At 41.6% G+C, this 19320-nt stretch overlaps 2 protein-coding genes and 1 pseudogene across 2 annotated transcripts; 1 reads left to right on the top strand and 2 right to left on the bottom strand.

Annotated features, from left to right (window-relative positions):
* Positions 1 to 7632: 7632 nt before the first annotated feature.
* Positions 7633 to 10886, bottom strand: LOC124972035 (gem-associated protein 4-like). Its single transcript, XM_047536148.1, is given in 2 exon segments — positions 7633 to 10733; positions 10736 to 10886. Coding segments are annotated over 2 exon segments (3252 nt in total).
* On the bottom strand, positions 10848 to 11923 carry LOC124972036 (glyoxalase domain-containing protein 4-like). Its single transcript, XM_047536149.1, is given in 1 exon segment — positions 10848 to 11923. A coding segment is annotated over 1 exon segment (960 nt). The 3' UTR covers positions 10848 to 10963.
* Positions 11924 to 17832: 5909 nt separating this feature from the next.
* Positions 17833 to 19047, top strand: LOC124971489 (polyadenylate-binding protein 2-like; annotated as a pseudogene).
* The last annotated feature ends 273 nt before the right edge of the window (positions 19048 to 19320 follow it).

The raw sequence follows: 19320 nt of genomic DNA, 5'->3' as shown, positions 1-19320 counted from the left end.
ATGACCTGTTTAGGAAACCCTGGTTCCAAATATAGTCACATTCTGTCATAATGGGGGTTGGGGCTTCAACATGTGAATATTGGGAGAGCTATTGGGAAGAGATTGAAGAATGTATTAAAAAAAAAAAAACCTTCTTAACAGCTTTGGAAAGTGAATGAGGTAGGGGAGAATTACAGGTTCGAGGTCCAGTGCAGGAGGATACTCCAAGAGGTGAGTCAATCTGTGGGTATGGTTTTGTTCTTGGGGTGTCTGAGAATTGCAAAAGTGGCAGCTGAAAGTTTAAGAAGATAGCAGAGCTTTCCTATCCTAGAAAAATGATGGGGCAAAAATTGGACTCCAGGGCCTGCCAAGAAGTCTGGCTGGATACACACCCCCATGTTTTGGTTTGCAGACCTGAAGAGCTGCACCCCAGGAGTTAGGGAAATCCAAACTACACCAGCTCCAGGAGAAACTAAAGCCCACCTTCAATTCATCTAAAGCTTCAGTAATTCTCATTTTTAATACCCAGAGATGCCTGCTAAAAGCAAAACTAAGTCCCTTTTCAATGAAGAAAACATCCTTCTGGGCCTCAAATTATTTTGGAAAGCTTTTCATATTCCGTGTTTAGCATTCAATGCAAAGCGACTCGGTGAAGGAGGAGAAATGGTCATACCTTTGACAACCAAGCGGAGCAACAGATAATAGCAACAAACTTGTGAGAATCCACATAGAGGAGTTGGGAGACACAGATACTAACCTTCTGTGCATATGGGCTCTCGAGAAAGAGACCACCTATGTTCAAAAGGTGGCCTGGGCTGCATTCCTTCTGGAAGCTCTAGGGTCAGTTCTACTCATTTGCCTTTTTCTGGAGGTTTCCTGTATTCTTTGGCTCATCTTCTGAGCCGTAGACCATTGGTCTGAGTCCTTCCCACTCCACCGTCTCTCTGGCTCTTCCTCTCATGCCCTGTTCCACTTTGAAGAGCACTTATGATTACACTGAGCCAAGTAATCCAGGATATGCTCCCTAATTTAAGGACAGCTGACTATCAGTCTCAGTTCTGTCTACTACCTGATTCCCCTTTCCACGTGCATTAGTCTCCTTGGACTGCCACAACAGACGACCACAGACCAGATTTGTTTTCTCTTAGTTTTGGATTCAGTAAGTCCCAGGTCAAGGTGCTGGTTTCTTAGGAGGCCCCTCTTCCTGAGTTGCAGATGTCCATATGTTCACTGTATCCTCATAAGGCCTTCGTGTGCATGCACACCCCTGGTGTCTTTTCTTCTTAGTATGACACCAGTGCTACTGGATTAAGGCTCCTTATTCATCACATCATTCAACCCTAATCATCATCTTCGGGGCCCTATCTGCAAATACATGGGGGATGATAATGGACTCCAACATATGAATTTAGGAGAGGGAGATACCATTCAGTCCATAGTGCTGTCTAACCACTCACCACCGTGGGTTGCAGGGATAAGAACATGGAAATACTTTAGGAGCTATCACATAGCTACTGGCTGCCTCATGACCAGATCTGCAATCACGTATACTTTATGACTTCCTTTCTACAAAGTTCAAAAAGAGTAAAAACTCACTTTAATATTTCTGAGTAATCCTTAACATTGATAAGACTCTAACGGAGAAACAAAGATGTGATTACCCTAAAAGATAGGATAGCTCTTATTTTGGGCTGAGGGTAGTAAGGTAGGTGTTAGTCATACCTGTATGTATGGCCGCAGGTCCTCAGCCAGGCCTTGAGTCAGAAGACCATGGCCCCTACATGAATCTTCATCTTGATTAATCTGCCACAGTGTTACCCCTGGGGTAACATTCCCCTTGTCATCTTTGCCAGCTTTTAAAATCCCTCAAACTTCGTGTAGATGGTGGATACACGGGCAGGGTCCTTTAAAGTTGGCAAAGAAGCAAGGGCTCCCATTGGTCTACCTCACCTTTGTAGAGCTTCATCAAGACCTTTGTTTCCACCACATGAGTGTCGGACTATTCACCTTTCTTTTCTTCCCACTATAGTAACTTACTGTAACTCTAATTTATTCAGTGATTTATGGTTATGGCAGTCCCCCGTGACACTTTCGAAGGTTTCAGTCACCACCCATGGTCAATGTCAGCCATGGTACAAAACATTAAATGTTAATTTCAGAAATAAATAATTCACAAGTATTAATTGTGCACTTCCCTGAGAAATCTTTGCACTGCTTTGCTCCACCTCACCAGGAACAAGAATCCTCCTCTCTTTGTCCAGCACGTCCATGCTATCCAGGCCACTCATCCATTAGTTACTTTCTTGGTTACCAGGCTGACTGTGGTGACACTGCAGTGCTTGTGTTCAAGTAACTCTTATTTTACTTGGCAATGACCTCAAAGAACCAGAGTAGTGTTCTTGACAATTCAGATATGACACAGATGAGTAATGTAGTACTTCCTTTATGTAAAAAGGGGAGAGTACAATTTTTGAGATATATTCCATTCCTAACTTTTATTACAATATGTTTTCATAATTATTCTATTTTATTAGTAATTATTTTCATTAATGTCTTACCATACGTAATTTATAAATTAAACTTTAACATAGGTATGTGCAAATAAAAAACATAGTATATATAATGTCTAGTACTATCTAAGGTTTCAGGCATCTACTGGGCATACTGGAATGTGTCCCTTGTAGATAAGAAAGACTACTAAGCCTGGTGCGGTGGCGCATGCCTGTAATCCCAGTGGCTGGTGAGGCTGAGACAGGGGAATTGGGAGTCCAAAGCAAGCCTCAACAAGGGTGCTAAGCAACTCAGTGTGACCCTGTCTCTAAATAAAATACAAAATAGGGTTGGGGATGTTGCTCAGTGATTGAGTGCCCCTGCATTCAATTCCTGGTACCAAAAAAAGAAAAGAAAAGAAAAAAATAAAGGTATCCTGTCCAACTACAAGGAAAAAAAAGAAAAGAAAGAACTATTATATATGTTGAATGCTTTTTCAAAAAGTAAATTTACTTTTTAAAAGATTCTTAAAAACATAAAATTGTACATATCAATGAGTGCCACATCCATTGTACAATGTTTAAATCATTGTATGATATTTAAATCAGGTTAAATGTAAGAGTCTCCTCAAACACTTATCACTTCTTCGTGGTGAAGTAATCAAAATATTTTCTTATAGCTTTTTGAAATATACAGTACATTATTGTTATCTACATTTGCCCAACTCTGTGTAAGGAATAGAAAGTCTGGTGGTCCATTTTCAAATATAGTATTCAGTCTTAATTGGATCTAATTTTAGTTATTTTAATTATAGTCTTTCCCTTTTGCCTGCCTCAATTTTATAATTAACCAATTATATAGGTTGTACTTCTGAGTCCTCCAATCAGAGAGAAGGGTTGCACTTCATTAGGTATATAAGGTGGATTGCCCATCCATGTGCCCTTAGTATCCAGGTTCCAGTAGCACACCCTTCTGGCAGAAGTAAAGGTTTGCCTTGACCACCCACTTTCAAGCACATTTGATTTCTCGTGGCACCTCTTATTTCCAACTCAGAATAAACACACCAGATCTTCTTGTTCCTATTGAACTATATATCTTGGTACCCATTGATTAACCTTCCCCCATTCCTTCCTCCTCCCTACTCCTCCCCAGCCTCTGCTAACCACTGTTCTACTCTCAACTTCTATAAGATCACTTTTTTAGATTCCATATATGAATGAGACCATGTGATACTTGTCTTTCTGTGCCTGGCTTAGTTCATTTAAGATAGTTATCTCCAGTTTAGTTCATGATGTCTCAAATGACATGATTTCCTTCTCTAATGAATGAGTAGTATTCCATTATGTATATATACCTCATTTTTCTTTATTCATTCATCAGTTTATGGACACTTAAGTTTGTTTCCATTTTTTGGCTACATATCGCTTTGGTATGCTGATTTCATTTCCATTGGATATGTACCCAGTAGTGAGTTTGCTGGAGGGTTTTTAATTCAGAATTAGAAATGGCCCTACACCATAAACTAGGAAGATTAAAGAGGGAGAGAGGGGCTTTAAGGGTCCTAGTGACATTCTGTGAATAAGTCAAATAATCCAGGTGAGGACAAAAACCATCGCTAAGGTCTGGATAAAGTAGTGTGTATAAAGGAAACAAGTGAAGGAAGAGAGTCTGAAACCTAGGATCAATCCAAGGGCAGAAAGAACAGTAGCAATGATACAAGGGAGAGGACATAGATCCAGATGGGAGGAAGGGAAACAGTAGGATTACATCTCCAGATAACAGAAAGGACTGTGTGAAAACATAGTCTTACAAGACACAACAGCCACCAGAATCAGAGAAAGATAGACCCAGACAAAAGCAAAATTAGGTTTTCAGAAGCAGTAAAAGACTCCCTAGGACTGGTCACATCCATCCAGGCTTCCTGATTCCTACACTGTTTTTCAATGGTAGTTGGAGTCAGCTCTGAGTTTGCTAAAACCACAAACAGAATTAACCATCATCCAAATCGTGGCACCAAATTTTGTTACCTGGTAGTATAGTTCTCAGTTCTTGTTTTCTCAAAAGAAATATTTCAGACAAGATACAGATTTTAAAAAGCATGAAGTGTTTATTTTGTGAAATGAAAATACGTTCCAACGATGTGGAGAGACCATCCCAAGAGAAGAAGTAGTGTGGAGTTTTCCACGTGGCAAGTTTTTATATTTGGTCTGGAAACCTCTATCCTCACATTTATGTATTTGGGATGGTTACTAAAGTTTCCAAACATGGGTTAGTGCTTCTCTGAGCATGCTCTGATGTTGGAAACTCCCTTAGAAAGCTTCCATCATTCTCTTTTTAGTTTCAAGAATATATCTTAGCTGGGTGCAGTGATGCATGCCTGCAATCCCAGCAACTCTGGAGGTTAAGGCAGGAAGATCACAAGATTGAGGCTAGTCTCAGCAACTTAAGGAGAACTTTTCTCAAAATAAAAAAAATAAAAAGGTCTGGGGATATAACTCAGTGTTTAAGCACTATTAGGTTCAATTTCAGAATATAGTATCCGGCAGTAAAAGAGGAAGTTTACCAGAAGGGGTTTTTATCACCCTAGCATGGAATGATCCTTTATCACTCAAGATAAAGTGAGGCTTACTGGCCAGGTGCAGTGGCACACGCCTTTAATCTCAGCAATTTGGGAGTCTGAAGCAGGAGGATCTAGAGTTCAAAGTCAGCCTCAGTAACTTAGCAAGGCACTAAGCAACTAACACCCCTGTATTCATTCCCCGGTGCTTTGCTCCTGTCTGTATACCTACTCTAATAGCAATAAATTTTTGGTGCTTCGATTGATGTTTAAATTCCAGGGGAACTTAAATTAACTTTTAAAAATGCATTTATAGGCAGAAAGATCAATAGAGGGAAAGGAACCAGGGGTGGGAAGAGGTAATGGAGTCTGAATTAGAACAAGATATATTCCATGCTTTTATAATTATGTCAAAATGGATTCTACTGTCATGGATAACTTTAAAAAAATAAAAATTCCAAAATGTACTTCTAGGTAGGATTCAACACTTTGGCACTGACTAATCTCTTCTTAGCAACATTTACAAAACAGGCTGAGTTAAAGAACAAAAGTTTTATATTTTATCAAGATAATTTCCTATATTTTCTGCTTATTATTTTGTTAGGTTTTTCATTGCTTAAATGAAAATTAAGTCCTAAAACAGTTATGGTTTACCTGGGCATGGTGGTTCATGCCTATAACCCCAGAAACTCAGGAGGATCAGAAGTTTGAGGACAGAATGGGCAACTTAGCAAGACCTGTCCTTTTTTTTTTTTTTTGACTCAATATTAAACAGAATTGTATATTATTTCTGTCGTCTTTTGCATAATGTCATTACTAGTCACAAACAGAAGAAAAGGGGCTGAGACTAGTTCAGTGGCAGAGTGCTTGCCTAGCATGAGCATGCCCTGGGTTCTATCTCCAGGGAGTTCTGGAAGTTGAAAGTTGAAGATCTTGGCACCAGATCTGGTGAGCCCCTGTTTGAAGACCTTATGTTTAAAAAAAAAAAAAGGTCTGGGGATGTAGTTGAATGGTAGCACACCATTGGGTTCAATCACCAGTAACACACATTCACATAAGCACACAAGTTAGTGTTTACTCATTATTTATTTGTTCTATAGTCTCTTTTTGGGTTATAAAACTTTGGTTAAATGAACTGCTATTTTTACAATGATGTAATATGCTTTACTGATACAAATACTCTAAAGCTTAAAAAATATAGTCCAGATATGTTACAAATCATGATTGTTGTCTTAATATATTGTAAAGATAACTAGTTTTGCTAAATTGATAAGCTCTCTGTGTAATAATAATACCTTCTAAATTATTTGTAGTCATTTTAGTTTATATGAGCCATGTTGCTGAAGTTAATAAGGAGCAATTCTGTTTATTCATCCTTCATCTCAAAACAGTCTTAAGGTTAAAGATTTTGTACAAGATACATATAAGACTGGCTATTTAGAAAAACCTTTTCTCATCAGACATGGTGGCACATGCCAGTAATCCCAGAAATTGGAGAGGCTGAGGCAGGAGTATTGCAAGTTTGAGACCTGTCTCAGCAACTTAGTGAAATCCTGTCTCAGGGTAAAAAAATAGAAAGGACTGGGGATGTAACTCAGTGGTAAAACACTCCTGGGTTCCATCCCCAGTACCAAAAAAACTAAGAAATAGAAAGTTTTTCTCAATTGCACTGTTTTTGTTGTGATTTTGTTTACATAAATACATATATATTTTTTACTTTTTTATTTGTTCTGATTGATTATACATGACAGTAGAATGCATTTTGACATATTGTATATAAATGGGGCGTAACTTCTCATTCCTCTGGCTGTACATGGTGCTATATACCCTATATACATGTATATAGGGTAATAATGTCTGTCTCATTCTACCATCCTTCCCATCCCCACCGCTCCACCACTCCCCTCACTCCCCTCTGCACAATTCAAAATTCCTTCATTCTTCCCTACCCATCCCTACTGTGGATCAGCATCCGCTTACCAGAGAAAACATTTGGCCTTTGATTTTGGGGGGATTGGCTTATTTCACTTAGCATAATATTCTCTAGTTCCATCCATTTACCTGCAAATGCCATAATTTCATTCTTCTTCAAGGATGAGTAATATTCCACTATGCATATGTACACATTTTCTTTATCCATTCATCTATTGAAGGGCATCTAAGTTAGTTTCATAGTTTAGCTATTGTGAATTGAGCTGCTATAAACATTGATGTGGCTACATCACTGTAGTATGCTGATTTTAACTCCTTTGGGTATAAACTGAGGAGTGGGATAGCTGGGTCAAATAGTGGTTCCATTCCAAGTTTTCTGAGGAATCTCTGTACTGCTTTCCTTAGTGGTTGCACCAATCTGCAGTTCCACCAGCAGCGTATGAGTGTACCTTTTTCCACACATCCTCATTGTTTGTATTCTTTTTTTTTTTGAAACTCAAGAGAATTTTATTAGTTTGTATGTTATAAATACCTAAGAAACTATTTTCTTTACATTGTTATTGCCATATTCCTTTTACCTTGTGTACAATTTCACATAACTAAAGTTTGTGCTTCTCAGTTCTAGCCCCTCTAGAACCACCATGTTGAGGCCTAGCTTTTTTCTGACCTACACGTCAGAAGTTGCTGATCTTCTGCAGCAGGGTCTGGCGCCGCTCCTTGGGGCTAATGTTCTCAGCAATGGATGATAAGAAGTGCTGCTCATTTACCTTCTGGAGCAGGGAGCTAACAGAGGGGTTGGTCTTGCTCAGGGTTTCATAGCAGGTGAGGATTTCCAAGGCTAACACATACAGTGGTTCACAGACCTCTTGGTGCAGCATGGCCATGATGTGCAAAACATGACAGAATACCTGGGTATAAACAAACAGGCTTTCCTGGGTCAGGTCCTGGTCTTGTCCTTGAGCCCAAGGGCCAACTGACTGTATTAACCTAACTGAGTCCAGGAGGTTGGTCAGACTGCTACAGAGGAGTTTGACCATGTGGCTCCAGCCTTCTATAGGAAGCCAGTTACGACAGCTCTGGCTGCAGAGAAACTGGAAAGCTCTCAGGAAGAGTACAGAGAGTTGGAGCTCTTGGGCAAAGGGCTTCAGGTTGAGCAGGGGAACAAACTGAATGTATTCCAGACTGTAAGGGACATGTAAAAGCTGTTTCTCCAATAATCTCCTAGTCAGCTGGTGAAGGTACTGCCAATCCTTGGGGCTGCACCAAGGCATGACTTGCACCAGGGCCACCAGAAAACCCTTGCTGAACAATCTGACCTCCTCAGGATTGCCCACATCCACCACCAGGAGAGAGAGCATCTGCTCAGAGATACTGCTGGAAATGTAGCAGCATTCCATCCAGGCAAGAAGCCCTGTGCCAGGCCCATACCCTAGGTGGGCCTGGGAAGTCCACTCAGCCTCAGAAAGCTTACAGATCTCAAAAAGTGTGGCTGGCACCTCACACTTGAAGTGGCCCTCAAAGAAGTTCTTCAGTCTCAGGCCAACAGTCCAGTCTAGTTTTTCCATTTTCCGGTGAAGCCAGGACAGGGATTTGATCCAGGTATCTGGGGAGAAGGTCTCAGCATTGGCTAATACAATTTCACAGAGGATCTCAAGGATGTGGATCACCAGATCCTTCCCATCCAGAGAGAGGCACCGCTTCTCCGGAGGGAACTGCCAGAATTTGCTGAAGCTATCCAGGAGCCGGCACAAGCTGAAGATGAGGGGGAATGGGGAACAGCTCTGGAGCCAGTATTCCTCTAAGCCCACATTTGCTTCTAGGGTCTGGATGAAGATCTTCAGACTGAGGTCCACCTCTTCAATATCCAGCATCAGGAAAGGTAGGACAAATTCTTTCAGCACCTCATCTGGCTCAAGAAGAGCAGCGACTGGAATCCCTTGGGGCTTCACAGGACTCATCAGACAGCTCAAGAGCTCCAAAAATTGCTTTTCTTCCTTGGGTGTAGAGAACTTTGTCCAGACAGTTTCTTTGAGGCATGATACCAAAAAAGTAGCAGCAGAAGAATTAAGACCTTGTCCTTCTGTGAACCTAAGGGCAGGGAAGGCAGTGAGAATCTGTGCCAGGAACCTATGGGTGCCAAGGTTGATCACAGCCATGCTGCACATCTTTTTCACTGTGATTTCTGGATACAGTATTACCAAGCGGGACACAGAGGCAACAGCTTTAGCCAAGCCCTGTTCAGAGGCACTCTGTGTAAGCTGGTTAAATGTTGTATTTAGGTCTTCCTGAAAACCTTCCAAATAAGCCGACAACCTTTCAGAGAGGCCCTTTCGCCCCCAGCAATGAAGGACACCTGAGAGGACTTTATTTTTGTCTGGAAGGGAGAGATCTGCATAGCATTCCAGTATCAAGATGATCACCTGTTTGATCTGAGACTGGGGGATGGCTCTGTCGGTCATGCTGACTTCCATCACTGTTTCCAGTAGCCTTAAAACTAAGTCTGGTTCTCGGAAGAGAGCCCTGTTGTTCACCAGGCAGGCTACCCACTCGTCTGAGAAGGCCCACTTCTTCTCAGAAGCAAAAATATAGCACATTTCCATGTGCCAGTCCATCTTCTACTCAATAATGGCCATGGCAATAGAGGCAGTGATGTCCTCAGACCCTTTTTTGTTCAATATCCTGCTGGTTTTCCTCAGGAAGTCCTTGACACACTCTGCCAACTCAGAGACCACCTGCCTCTCCTCCTTGGACAAGCTGGTAGTATCCAGGTAGAGCTTCAGATTCTGGCTGAAGGAAGTCAAACTGTCACACAGCCGGTAACTACTGTAATTTGTCCCCTGACTGCCGTTGAGCATGACCTGCAGCTCCTCTCCCCACTCCTGCAGCAGACTGTGCAGGAACTCAAACCCTATGAAAATGGTTTCGCTGCGGAGTTTGGCCAGTGAGGTCAGGCTAACATCCCGCTCTGCCTCCCTTACTTTCTCTGCCAGAGCCTGTTGGTGGTATGAGTTCTGGGTGTCCGAATTCCACATGGAGATCACAGTGGCCAGTTTGTCCAGATACATGACTGCAGACACTTCTTGGGGGTCATCTTCCATCAGTGCAAACACGGTCAGCATGTCAGCTAAGTTAGCTAATGCATGGCACTTCATCCCGAGGCACAGGATTCTCTTTTGGATTTGCTTCAGTCCATTTAGTAACATGGCCAACAGAGGCATGGTTGGACACACATCTGGGTCTGACTTAAACCTCTTTGGAGGATGGGAGAACTCATCTGAAGATGGCAAGTACTTATGAGCCATTGTCCTAAACTGGGAGAGGAGAGGGTCCTGCTTATTGTCCTTGTGTTTTATCATTTCCCACCAGACATCAAGGAAGAAGGCCACATCCCTGGAAGAAGTGTCAATAGTCATGTGTTCCAAAAAGCGCTCTAGTTCTATGCGACAGATGGTGGTGGGCAGGGCCATCAGGAGTTGGATAAAGAGTCCAGAAGCTTCCAGGGACTTGAGTAGCTCAAAAAGGACTGTGTGATTGATGGTTGGGATCATGTTGCCCACTGAGAAGAATATATCTTCCTGCCACCGAATTTCAGTGTCTGAAGGGCTAACAGGATAGGGCTGAAGGACCTTGGCCCAGATGATGATCAAAGCTTTCTTTTTCCAGGCAAAGGGCTGAGAATATGCTGTTGCAGAGGAGATTTCCCTCAGGGCCTCCACAATGGATTTCCCAACATGTTCCCAGTCAGACTTTGTCATTTCTGCCAATGGTTTCGGGGAAAGAGCTGCTCAGCCAGCAAGAAGCCCCCATGCAGAATAGTCATTTCTTCACAGATATTCAAGGGTCCAGAGTTTTCAAAGATTGAAATATACAAATCTTCAGTACCCAGGTCTCCTTGCCTTGGTAGGGCACAATGAAGTTGTAAGAGCATTTATCAAAAAGAGACATATCAGGTCTCATAGGTGCCATGCAGGAATCATAAATGCTTGTTTCACATGATGTCTTCCATTAACCTGAAGCCTTTGGTTTATTTCTTTCAGCAAACCACTCATCACTTTTATCTGCTGCCATTGCATCATCCAATAATTTGCTTCCCTCTGGATCCATTTTCGAAAGTTCTCGAAATGCTTCATCCCCAACAAAGCAAATTTCATGTCCACCAGGGTCAGCCAGAATGACCACTTGTACTGTGGCCTTCCCTGGGGTATCCAGACTCACCAGGGGAGTCAGGATCGTCTGTTTCTCCCTTTTCATCAAGTCTTCTAAGTCTGGCAACTCTTTGTGGGGACAAGAAAAGGCAATTCTTCCAAAAGCTGCTGTATGGTCAACTGTACCCTTGATGCCCTGCAGCTCCAACTTACGCTGGTTATCAGCATAGCCCAGCAAAGCCCTTTGCTTCTCTTTATCTTGTTCATAAATTTTCATTCCCAGTAGATTAGACCAGTAGTTCAAGGACTTCTGAAGATCAGACACTGCAAGAGTTACTTTCAATACAGGATCTGATTGAAGTAGACTCTGATTCTGCAAATAGAACTTATATCCTCCTGGGGCCTCAATTTCAAAAACTCCTTCTGCAACTTCACTGAGTGGCCACTCCAGCTTCCTGGCATTGCTGACAGCCTGGCTAGAAGCAAGTGTGATTCCCATGAAGTCATTGCCCAGCTTGTAGTCTCCAATGCCATAATTGTAAGTCAGCTCTGCAACAAAATGATCATCCTCAGGCCCAAATCCCACCATTGTTTTACTCCATTTCCCATCATAAGGCCCATTACAGGCAGCTTTGCAGCCTTCTTCAAATTCTTCATGCCGCAGAACCCATTACCCGCCTCCTCCGCCAGGTGCTTCCAGTCTAGCGCGCCAGTCCCCTCCAGCCAGCACCTTCATCCCCAGGACATCTCGAAAGAAATGTGCCATCTGAAAGCCGTTTCCCACTTTGAATACGAAGTGCAAAGCTCGGCGACCCGACATAACTTCCTATTGTTTGTATTCTTGATAATTGTCATTCTGACTAGAGTTAGATGAAATCTTAGAGTGTTTTTGATTTGCATTTCTCTAATTGTTAGAGATGATGAACATTTTTTTGTATGTTGTTGGTTGATTATATTTCCTTTTTTTTGTGGAGTTTTTTTCTTTATTGAGAAACTTAAGACTTGGGTACATCAAATAAAACCAATTTCTGGGGTTGGGGACAGAGGGACACGACCAAATCCCACAATAGAAAAGAAAAATTAACACTGTCCGGGCTATAGCAAAACCCAGAGAATATATTCTTATAATTGAAAAATTCTAGGCATTTTCATAATTGACCTTTTGATACAAAATGACCTAATAAATTTGCAACTTGTAGTTCTTGATGTTGAGGTCCATAGGACAAGCTAGGAAGTCTTCAAACCTTGAGCTGATTTCCATCAGGGGTTATTTGGCTTTTGAACCAGTTTTTCCTTGTCTAAGAGATAGCAGCAGCAACAGCGCCCACCTTCTGGGCAGCTTCTTTCTTGGCATGATGAGCCTGTAGAACCGCCACAGCTTCATTCACCTTGGAGCGGAGAGACTCGGGGGTTGATTATATTTCTTCTGTGAAGTCATATATATTCTTAATTGTTAAAATAGCATTAATTCTTATAGTCTATATTCAAGGTTTTTGCAGTTTTGTGAAATGTACCTAAATTTGAAAGATATAGTATGAAATGTGATATTAAACTTTCTACCCAAATGATGATCAACCTTGACTTACATAAGAAGAACTAAAACAGGCACTTTTTTTTGGACTAGGGATTGAACTCAGGGGTGCTTAACCACTGAGCAACATCCTCAACCCTTTTTAAAATATTTTATTTAGAGACAGGGTCTCTCTGAGTTGCTTAGGGCCTCACTAAGTTGCTAAGGCTGGCTTTGAACTTATGATCCTCCTGCCTCAGTCTCCCAAGCTGCTGGAATTACAAGCATGTGCCACTGTGCCCAGCAAAAACAAGCACTCTTTAATGCAAACTGACAGGACCACTTTTTACAGACAAGTTGATTCTCTTTGATTAAAATAATAGGGGTAGGGTTTGCAGCTCAGTGGTAGAGCGCTTGTCTAGCATATGTGAGGCACTGGGTTCAGTTGTTAGCACCACATACAATTAAGTAAAAGTAAAGGTCCATCAACAACTAAAAAATACTAATAAATAAATAAATAAATAGTAGAACTAAAGAGATTGTTTGTTAGTTCAAATCTACCATACAGACTGAATTGCCTTATTAATGTTTTGTATTTTTCTGGCCTAAGAGCTAATCTTTCCAAAAAACTTCTGTTGCTTAAAATTGACTAAAAACAGGTCTTCTGACCCTGACTCCTAAACTGTCATTTCTCCATCATGGGACCACTCAACTCAAAGATGGGACAAGGCTCCTGCACCATAGGACCAATGTATTTGTCGAATAATCAGGAATGTCTTCAAAGGAAATCATTCAAAGAAAGGGAAAAATTACTTGGAGTCCCTTGTCAAACCCCATCAAAAATCAACTACCAGATAGAAGTTCATTGGGTTAGACAAAGGGAAATGAAGGGAAGGGAGTGGTGATGGAAATAGGAAAGACAGTAGAACAAAAGGGACATAACTATGTTCATATATGAATACACGGAATACACGGCCGGTGGAACTCCTCATCATGTACAACCACAAGAATGGGATCCTAATTAGAATAAGCTCTATTCCATGGGTGTATAATATGTCAAAATACACTTTACTGTCATGTATATCTAAAAAGAACAAATTTTTTAAAAGTTCTCAACATGAGCTGGGGATATAGCTCAGTGTGTAGAGTGCTTACCTGTCAAGCACAAGGCCCCAGGTTCAATACTCAGCACCGCCAAAAAAAAATGTTCTCAACAAACTAGAATAGAAGCTATTACATCCTGATAAGGGATATCAAGAAAAATCCCCTGTTATGATTTGGATGTGAGGTATCCACCAAAAGTTCGTGTGTGAGACAATGCAGGAAGGCCCAGAGGAGAAATGATTGCATTGTAAGAGTCTTAACCCAATCGGAGAAATAATCCCCTGATAGGGATTAACTGAGTGGTAACTGAAGTGGTAGGGTGTGACTGGAGGAGGCAGAATTTGGGGTGTGGCTTTGGGATATATATTTATATCTGGTGACTGGACTCTCTCTGCTTTCTGATCACTATGTGTGATGCTTCCTTCTGCCACCCTCTCCCACCATGATGTTCAGTCTCGAACCCTGAGGAATGGAGTTGGCTGTCCATGGACTTAGACCTCTGAAACCGTGAATCCCCAAATAAACTTTTCCTCCCCTAAAATTGTTCTGATCGGATCCTTTAATCACAGCAGTGAAAAGACTGGCTAAAACATCCCTGCAATAGGCATCTTATCTAGCCTTGAAACATTAAAAGCCTTTCCTTCAATATCAGGAACAAGGCAAGGATGCCTACTGTTTACACCTATTCAAAGTAGTATTTCAGGTTTCAGTCAGCAAGGTAAGGAAGTGAAAATATGCAAAAGTTTGGAAAACTGGAAATCAAACTGTCATTGTATACTTGTGATGTGATTTTACTGAAATCCAGAGAGACTATAAACAGGTTCTCCAAATAAATTTATAAACTGAAAGTTATGAAATAAGTACAGAAAAGTCAAAAAAAATCAACTGCCTAGAGGTTAGGGAGAGTTCTTATGCAAACTAACACTATCGTCCTTTCCCTAGACAAAGCTGTTAAATATTTCAGATTTTACCTCCTTCAGAAATAAGAATCTAATTATGTTCAAGTTACTCAATAGTATCTACACACCAATCTAACAATAAACTGCCAGCCAAGTGACATGAATCCCTATTTCCCTAAATACTGAAAGATGAACTTAATGGAGGGAGTTGAAACAGACCCCCTATAAAATTAAAATCAACTTCCTGATAACTGTTTTTGCTTCTTTATTCTGAAGACGAAAATTAAGACTGACAAGGTAGAATGCTCTCTATGGTATGCAGTTGCTAACAAACAAGATGGGAAGGGAAGAATAGAAAGTCGGTAGATTAGACAAAGGAGAATGAAGGGAAATGGGGATAGGAAAGACAGAATGAATCAGACATGACTTTCCTATGTTCATAATGAATACACAACCAGTATAACTCCACATCATGTACAACCACAAGAATGGGATCCTAATTAGTATAAGTTATACTCCATGTATGTATAATATGTCAAAATACACGCTATTTTCATGTATATTTTAAAAGAACAAATAAAAAAAAGACTGATATATATTCTCTGGCAAAGCACAGCCTAGCTAAATCTACATATGTATAGCACCTGACTTTTGTTTCTATAAATTGTAACCACTTCTGTGGGACCAGCAGAGAAGAATCTAGCCACTTCTCCAAACTGCATGTAATTCATTTTTCCTTTTTCCATCATTTGCCTATTTCTTATGTTGGTGGGCAGTTGAATCCATCCAACCAGAATGCAGGTAGTGTCCCTAAAACTATTTAGCTTTCAGACAATACAAGTTCCTACTATATGACCACATGAAACATTTTCTGATTGTTTCACTAACATCCTTCACAGATGCTTTTAAAATTCCTCTTTTCAGGGGGCTGGGGAGATAGCTCAGTTGGTAAAGTGCTCGCCTTGCAAGCATAGGGCCCTGGGTTCAATCCCCAGCACCACAAAAAAAAAATTCCTCTTTCCAACCTAAGGTCATGCATCACATATGGCTGCTAAGTTCCTTTAGTATCCTTTAAACTAGAACATTACCCCTGACTTTTTTTCCTTTCATTTTAGAAAATCCAGTACAGTTGTTTGCAGGAAGTCCCACAAGTTGGATTTGCTTATTCTTCCCTCATTATTAGATTCAGGTTAAGCATTTTTAGCAGGAATCCTGCATAGATGATGTGCCAACCTTCTGCGTATGTAACATCAGGAGATTCTATTATTGTCAGCCTCACTCAAGGACCGTGCCTGGATTTCTTCTGGATGAATTAACTGCCCACCTACATAAGAAATAAGCAAATGATGGGGAAAAAAGAAAAATGAATTATATGCAGTTTGATCAATCTGGGGAAAAGCAACTAGATTGCTTCTCTGCTTGTCCCACAGAAAGAGTAACAAGTTATAGAGAAAAATAAAAGGACAGGTGATATACATATGCAGATTTAGCTAGATTGTACTTGGTCAGAGAATATGTCAGTCTTAATTTCCTTGGCATCTGTCCTCCGTATGAGGAAATAAAAGTATTATCAGGAAGTTGTATGGGATGCAGAAAAGCAATTATCAGGAAGTTGATTTTAATTTTAAAAGGGGTCTTTTTCAGTTCTTGATGTTAGCTTGTCCCTTGGCTGGTGATGTTACCTTTGACCATATGATTCCAGCTTACTCCATTGTGAATGAACTGCTTTCCTTTTGTATTTCATAAATCCAAAGACCATTACTGCATAAACACTATGGGAAAATACAGTTCCTGTGTAATATCCTATTTGTTTTGTTTTGTTTTGTTTTGTTTTTGATACTGGGGATCAAACCCAGGGGTGCTTAACCACTGAGTCACATCCCCAGTCCTTTTTTGTATTTTATTTAGAGACAGGATCTCACTGAGTTGCTTGGGCCTCACTAAGTTGCTGAGGCTGACTTTGAACTCATGATCCTCCTGCCTTAGCCTCCCAAGCCACCAGGATTACAGGCATGAGCCACCATGCCCGGCTCCTGTATTTTTTAAATATGTACATCATTTGTGGTAATTTTTCACCTTTTCTTTCCTGATATTATTGTCCTTCTCTCTTGTTTTCTTGACCAATCTCATCAGATTTTACCAATTTCCTTTTGTCCAAACAATCAACTTCTGCCTTTGTGATCCTTTCTATCACATACTTATTTTCTCTTTCACTGATTTTGCCTTTATTACTTCTTCCTTCTTTCCTTGATCTTGTGTTGCTGGTCTTTTTCTAAATTCTCATTAATGAAGAGACAATGGGTTAACAAGGCTGCAGCCATTTCTCCCCTGCCACTTTCCTGCAGCCATTATTCTTTCCCCATGCACACCATATTACAATCTAGATTGCTAGCCTGTGAACTTCCTTGTCAGTCATTGGTCAGATTGTTATTAGCCCTTGAAATTCCACTACCTAAGAATAGCTCCCCCACCATTCATTCTCTCTCTCTCTCTCTCTCTCTCTCTCTCTCTCTCTCTCTCTCTCTCTCTTCCTCTCTCTCTCTTTCTCTCTCTCTCTCTCTCTTTCTCTCTCCCTCTTACTCTTCAGAGTAGACATTCTGCTCATCTGCTTAATAAATTCTCTTATGTATGTTCCCGTGTCTGGAGTGGTTTTCTGGGTGCTTTCAATTAATTTCAGCTATTCTCTTTTAAAGATATGCTTTGACACCTATGTATCCCTCTCAGTGCTCCTTTACTTGCATCAGCAAGCATTTATGAGACATACTTTTGTAATCATCAAGTTTCAAATATAGGAAACAACACAAATCTCCACAGTGTAGGACTGCTTCACTAAACTGTTGTATATTCATACAATGGAATACTATTTAAACAGTGAAGATATACAGATTACTTCTATACAGAATAATAGGTGTGAATCTCACAAGGATAATATCATGTGAAAGAAGCAAGAAACCATATAGACATGGTCAATGATTCCATTCATATAACTATAAATAAGAGGATCACTAGTCATCATCATTTAAGAATGCTTGTTTATTTGTACAGGGTATTGAACCCAGGGACGCTTGCCCACTGAGCTACATTCCCAGCTCTTTTTATTTTTTATTGAGACAGGATCTTGTGAAGTTGCCTAAGCTGGCCTCAAACTTGCAATCCTTCTGCCTTAGCCTCCTGAGTCACTGGGATTATAGGCATATGTTAGGTTACCTGGCAAGGATGCATATTTACAATATCAAAACCATAAAGAAAAGCAAAGAAAGTAAGGATATGTGTTTCCTGTTTGAAAGGTAATGGAGTTAAAATCAGGCAGGGATGCCACAGGAGCATTAGAGAATATTGACTCTTTTCTTCTGTGATGAAGGAGGTAATTCCTTGGATGATTATTAAACAACACATGTATATTGTGATGCTTCCTTTATGTCACACTTTACCATAGGGGAGAAAAAATAATGCTAAGGGAAATACCTTCCCAGTAAGCATATTGTAAACATTCCATAATCAAAACTGTAAATTAGGGCGGCAGCAGCAGCGGGGGCTGTGGGCGGTCGGGGTCCCGGGCCCCGGCGGTGGCGCCATCTTGTGCCCGGGGCTGGTGGGGAGGCCCGGGAGGGGGCCCTGGGGGACGCAGGGGACTACTGAACGGCCTGGAGTCTGAGGAACGGGAGCCTGGGGAGCTGCTGCTGGAGCCCGAGCTGGAGCCAGAGCCGGAGCCCAAGCTCGAAGAGGAGCCGCCCCGGCTCCGCCCCCCCCCCCCCCCAGCTCCGGGCCCCCTGGGACTGGTTTGGGAGCCCCCGGCAGCCAGGAGGAGGAGGAGGAGCCGGGACTGGGAGGGGGGGCGGGTACGGCGCCATTGAGGACCCGGAGCTTGAAGCTATCAAAGCTCCAGTCAGGGAGATGGAGGAAGAAGCTGAGAAGCTAAAGGAACTACAAAATGAGGTAGAGAAGCAGATGAATATGAGTCCACCTCCAGGCAATGCTGGCCCAGTGATCATGTCTATTGAAGAGAAGATGAAGGCTGATGCACGTTCCATCTATGTTGGCAATGTGGACTATGGTGCAACAGCAGAAGAGTCGGAAGCTCACTCTCATGGCTGTGGTTCAGTCAATCGTGTTACCATACTCTGTGACAAATTTAGTGGCCATCCCAAAGGGTTTGCATATATAGAGTTTTCAGACAAAGAGTCAGTGAAGACTTCCCTGGCCTTAGATGAGCCCTTATTCAGAGGAAGACAAATCAAGGTGATCCCAAAACGAACCAACAGACCAGGCATCAGCACAACAGACCCGGGTTTCCCACGTGCCTGCTACCGTGCTCAGACTACCAACTACAACAGTTGCCGCTCTCAATTCTACAGTGGTTTTAACAGTAGGTCCGGGGGTCGCGTCTACAGGGGCCGGGCTAGAGCGACATCATGGTATTCCCCTTACTAAAAAAAGTGTGTATTAGGAGGAGAGAGAGGAAAGAAGGAGGAAAGAAGGGGAAAAAAGAAAAAGAAAAAAGAAAAACAGAAGATGACCTTGATGGAAAAAAAAAATTTTTTTTTTTAAAAGATATACTGTGGAAGGGGGAGAATCCCATAACTAACTGCTGAGGAGGGACCTGCTTTGGGGAGTAGGGGAAGGCCCAGGGAGTGGGGCAGGGGGCTGCTCATTCACTCTGGGGATTCGCCATGGACACTTCTCAACTGCGCAAGCTTCTCCCCA

The sequence above is a fragment of the Sciurus carolinensis genome, chromosome X (genome assembly GCF_902686445.1).
Source record: "Sciurus carolinensis chromosome X, mSciCar1.2, whole genome shotgun sequence".
Taxonomy (NCBI): Eukaryota; Metazoa; Chordata; class Mammalia; order Rodentia; family Sciuridae; genus Sciurus; species Sciurus carolinensis.
The sequence above is the reverse complement of the archived record's forward strand: the minus strand, read 5'-3'. Positions and strand labels throughout refer to the sequence as shown.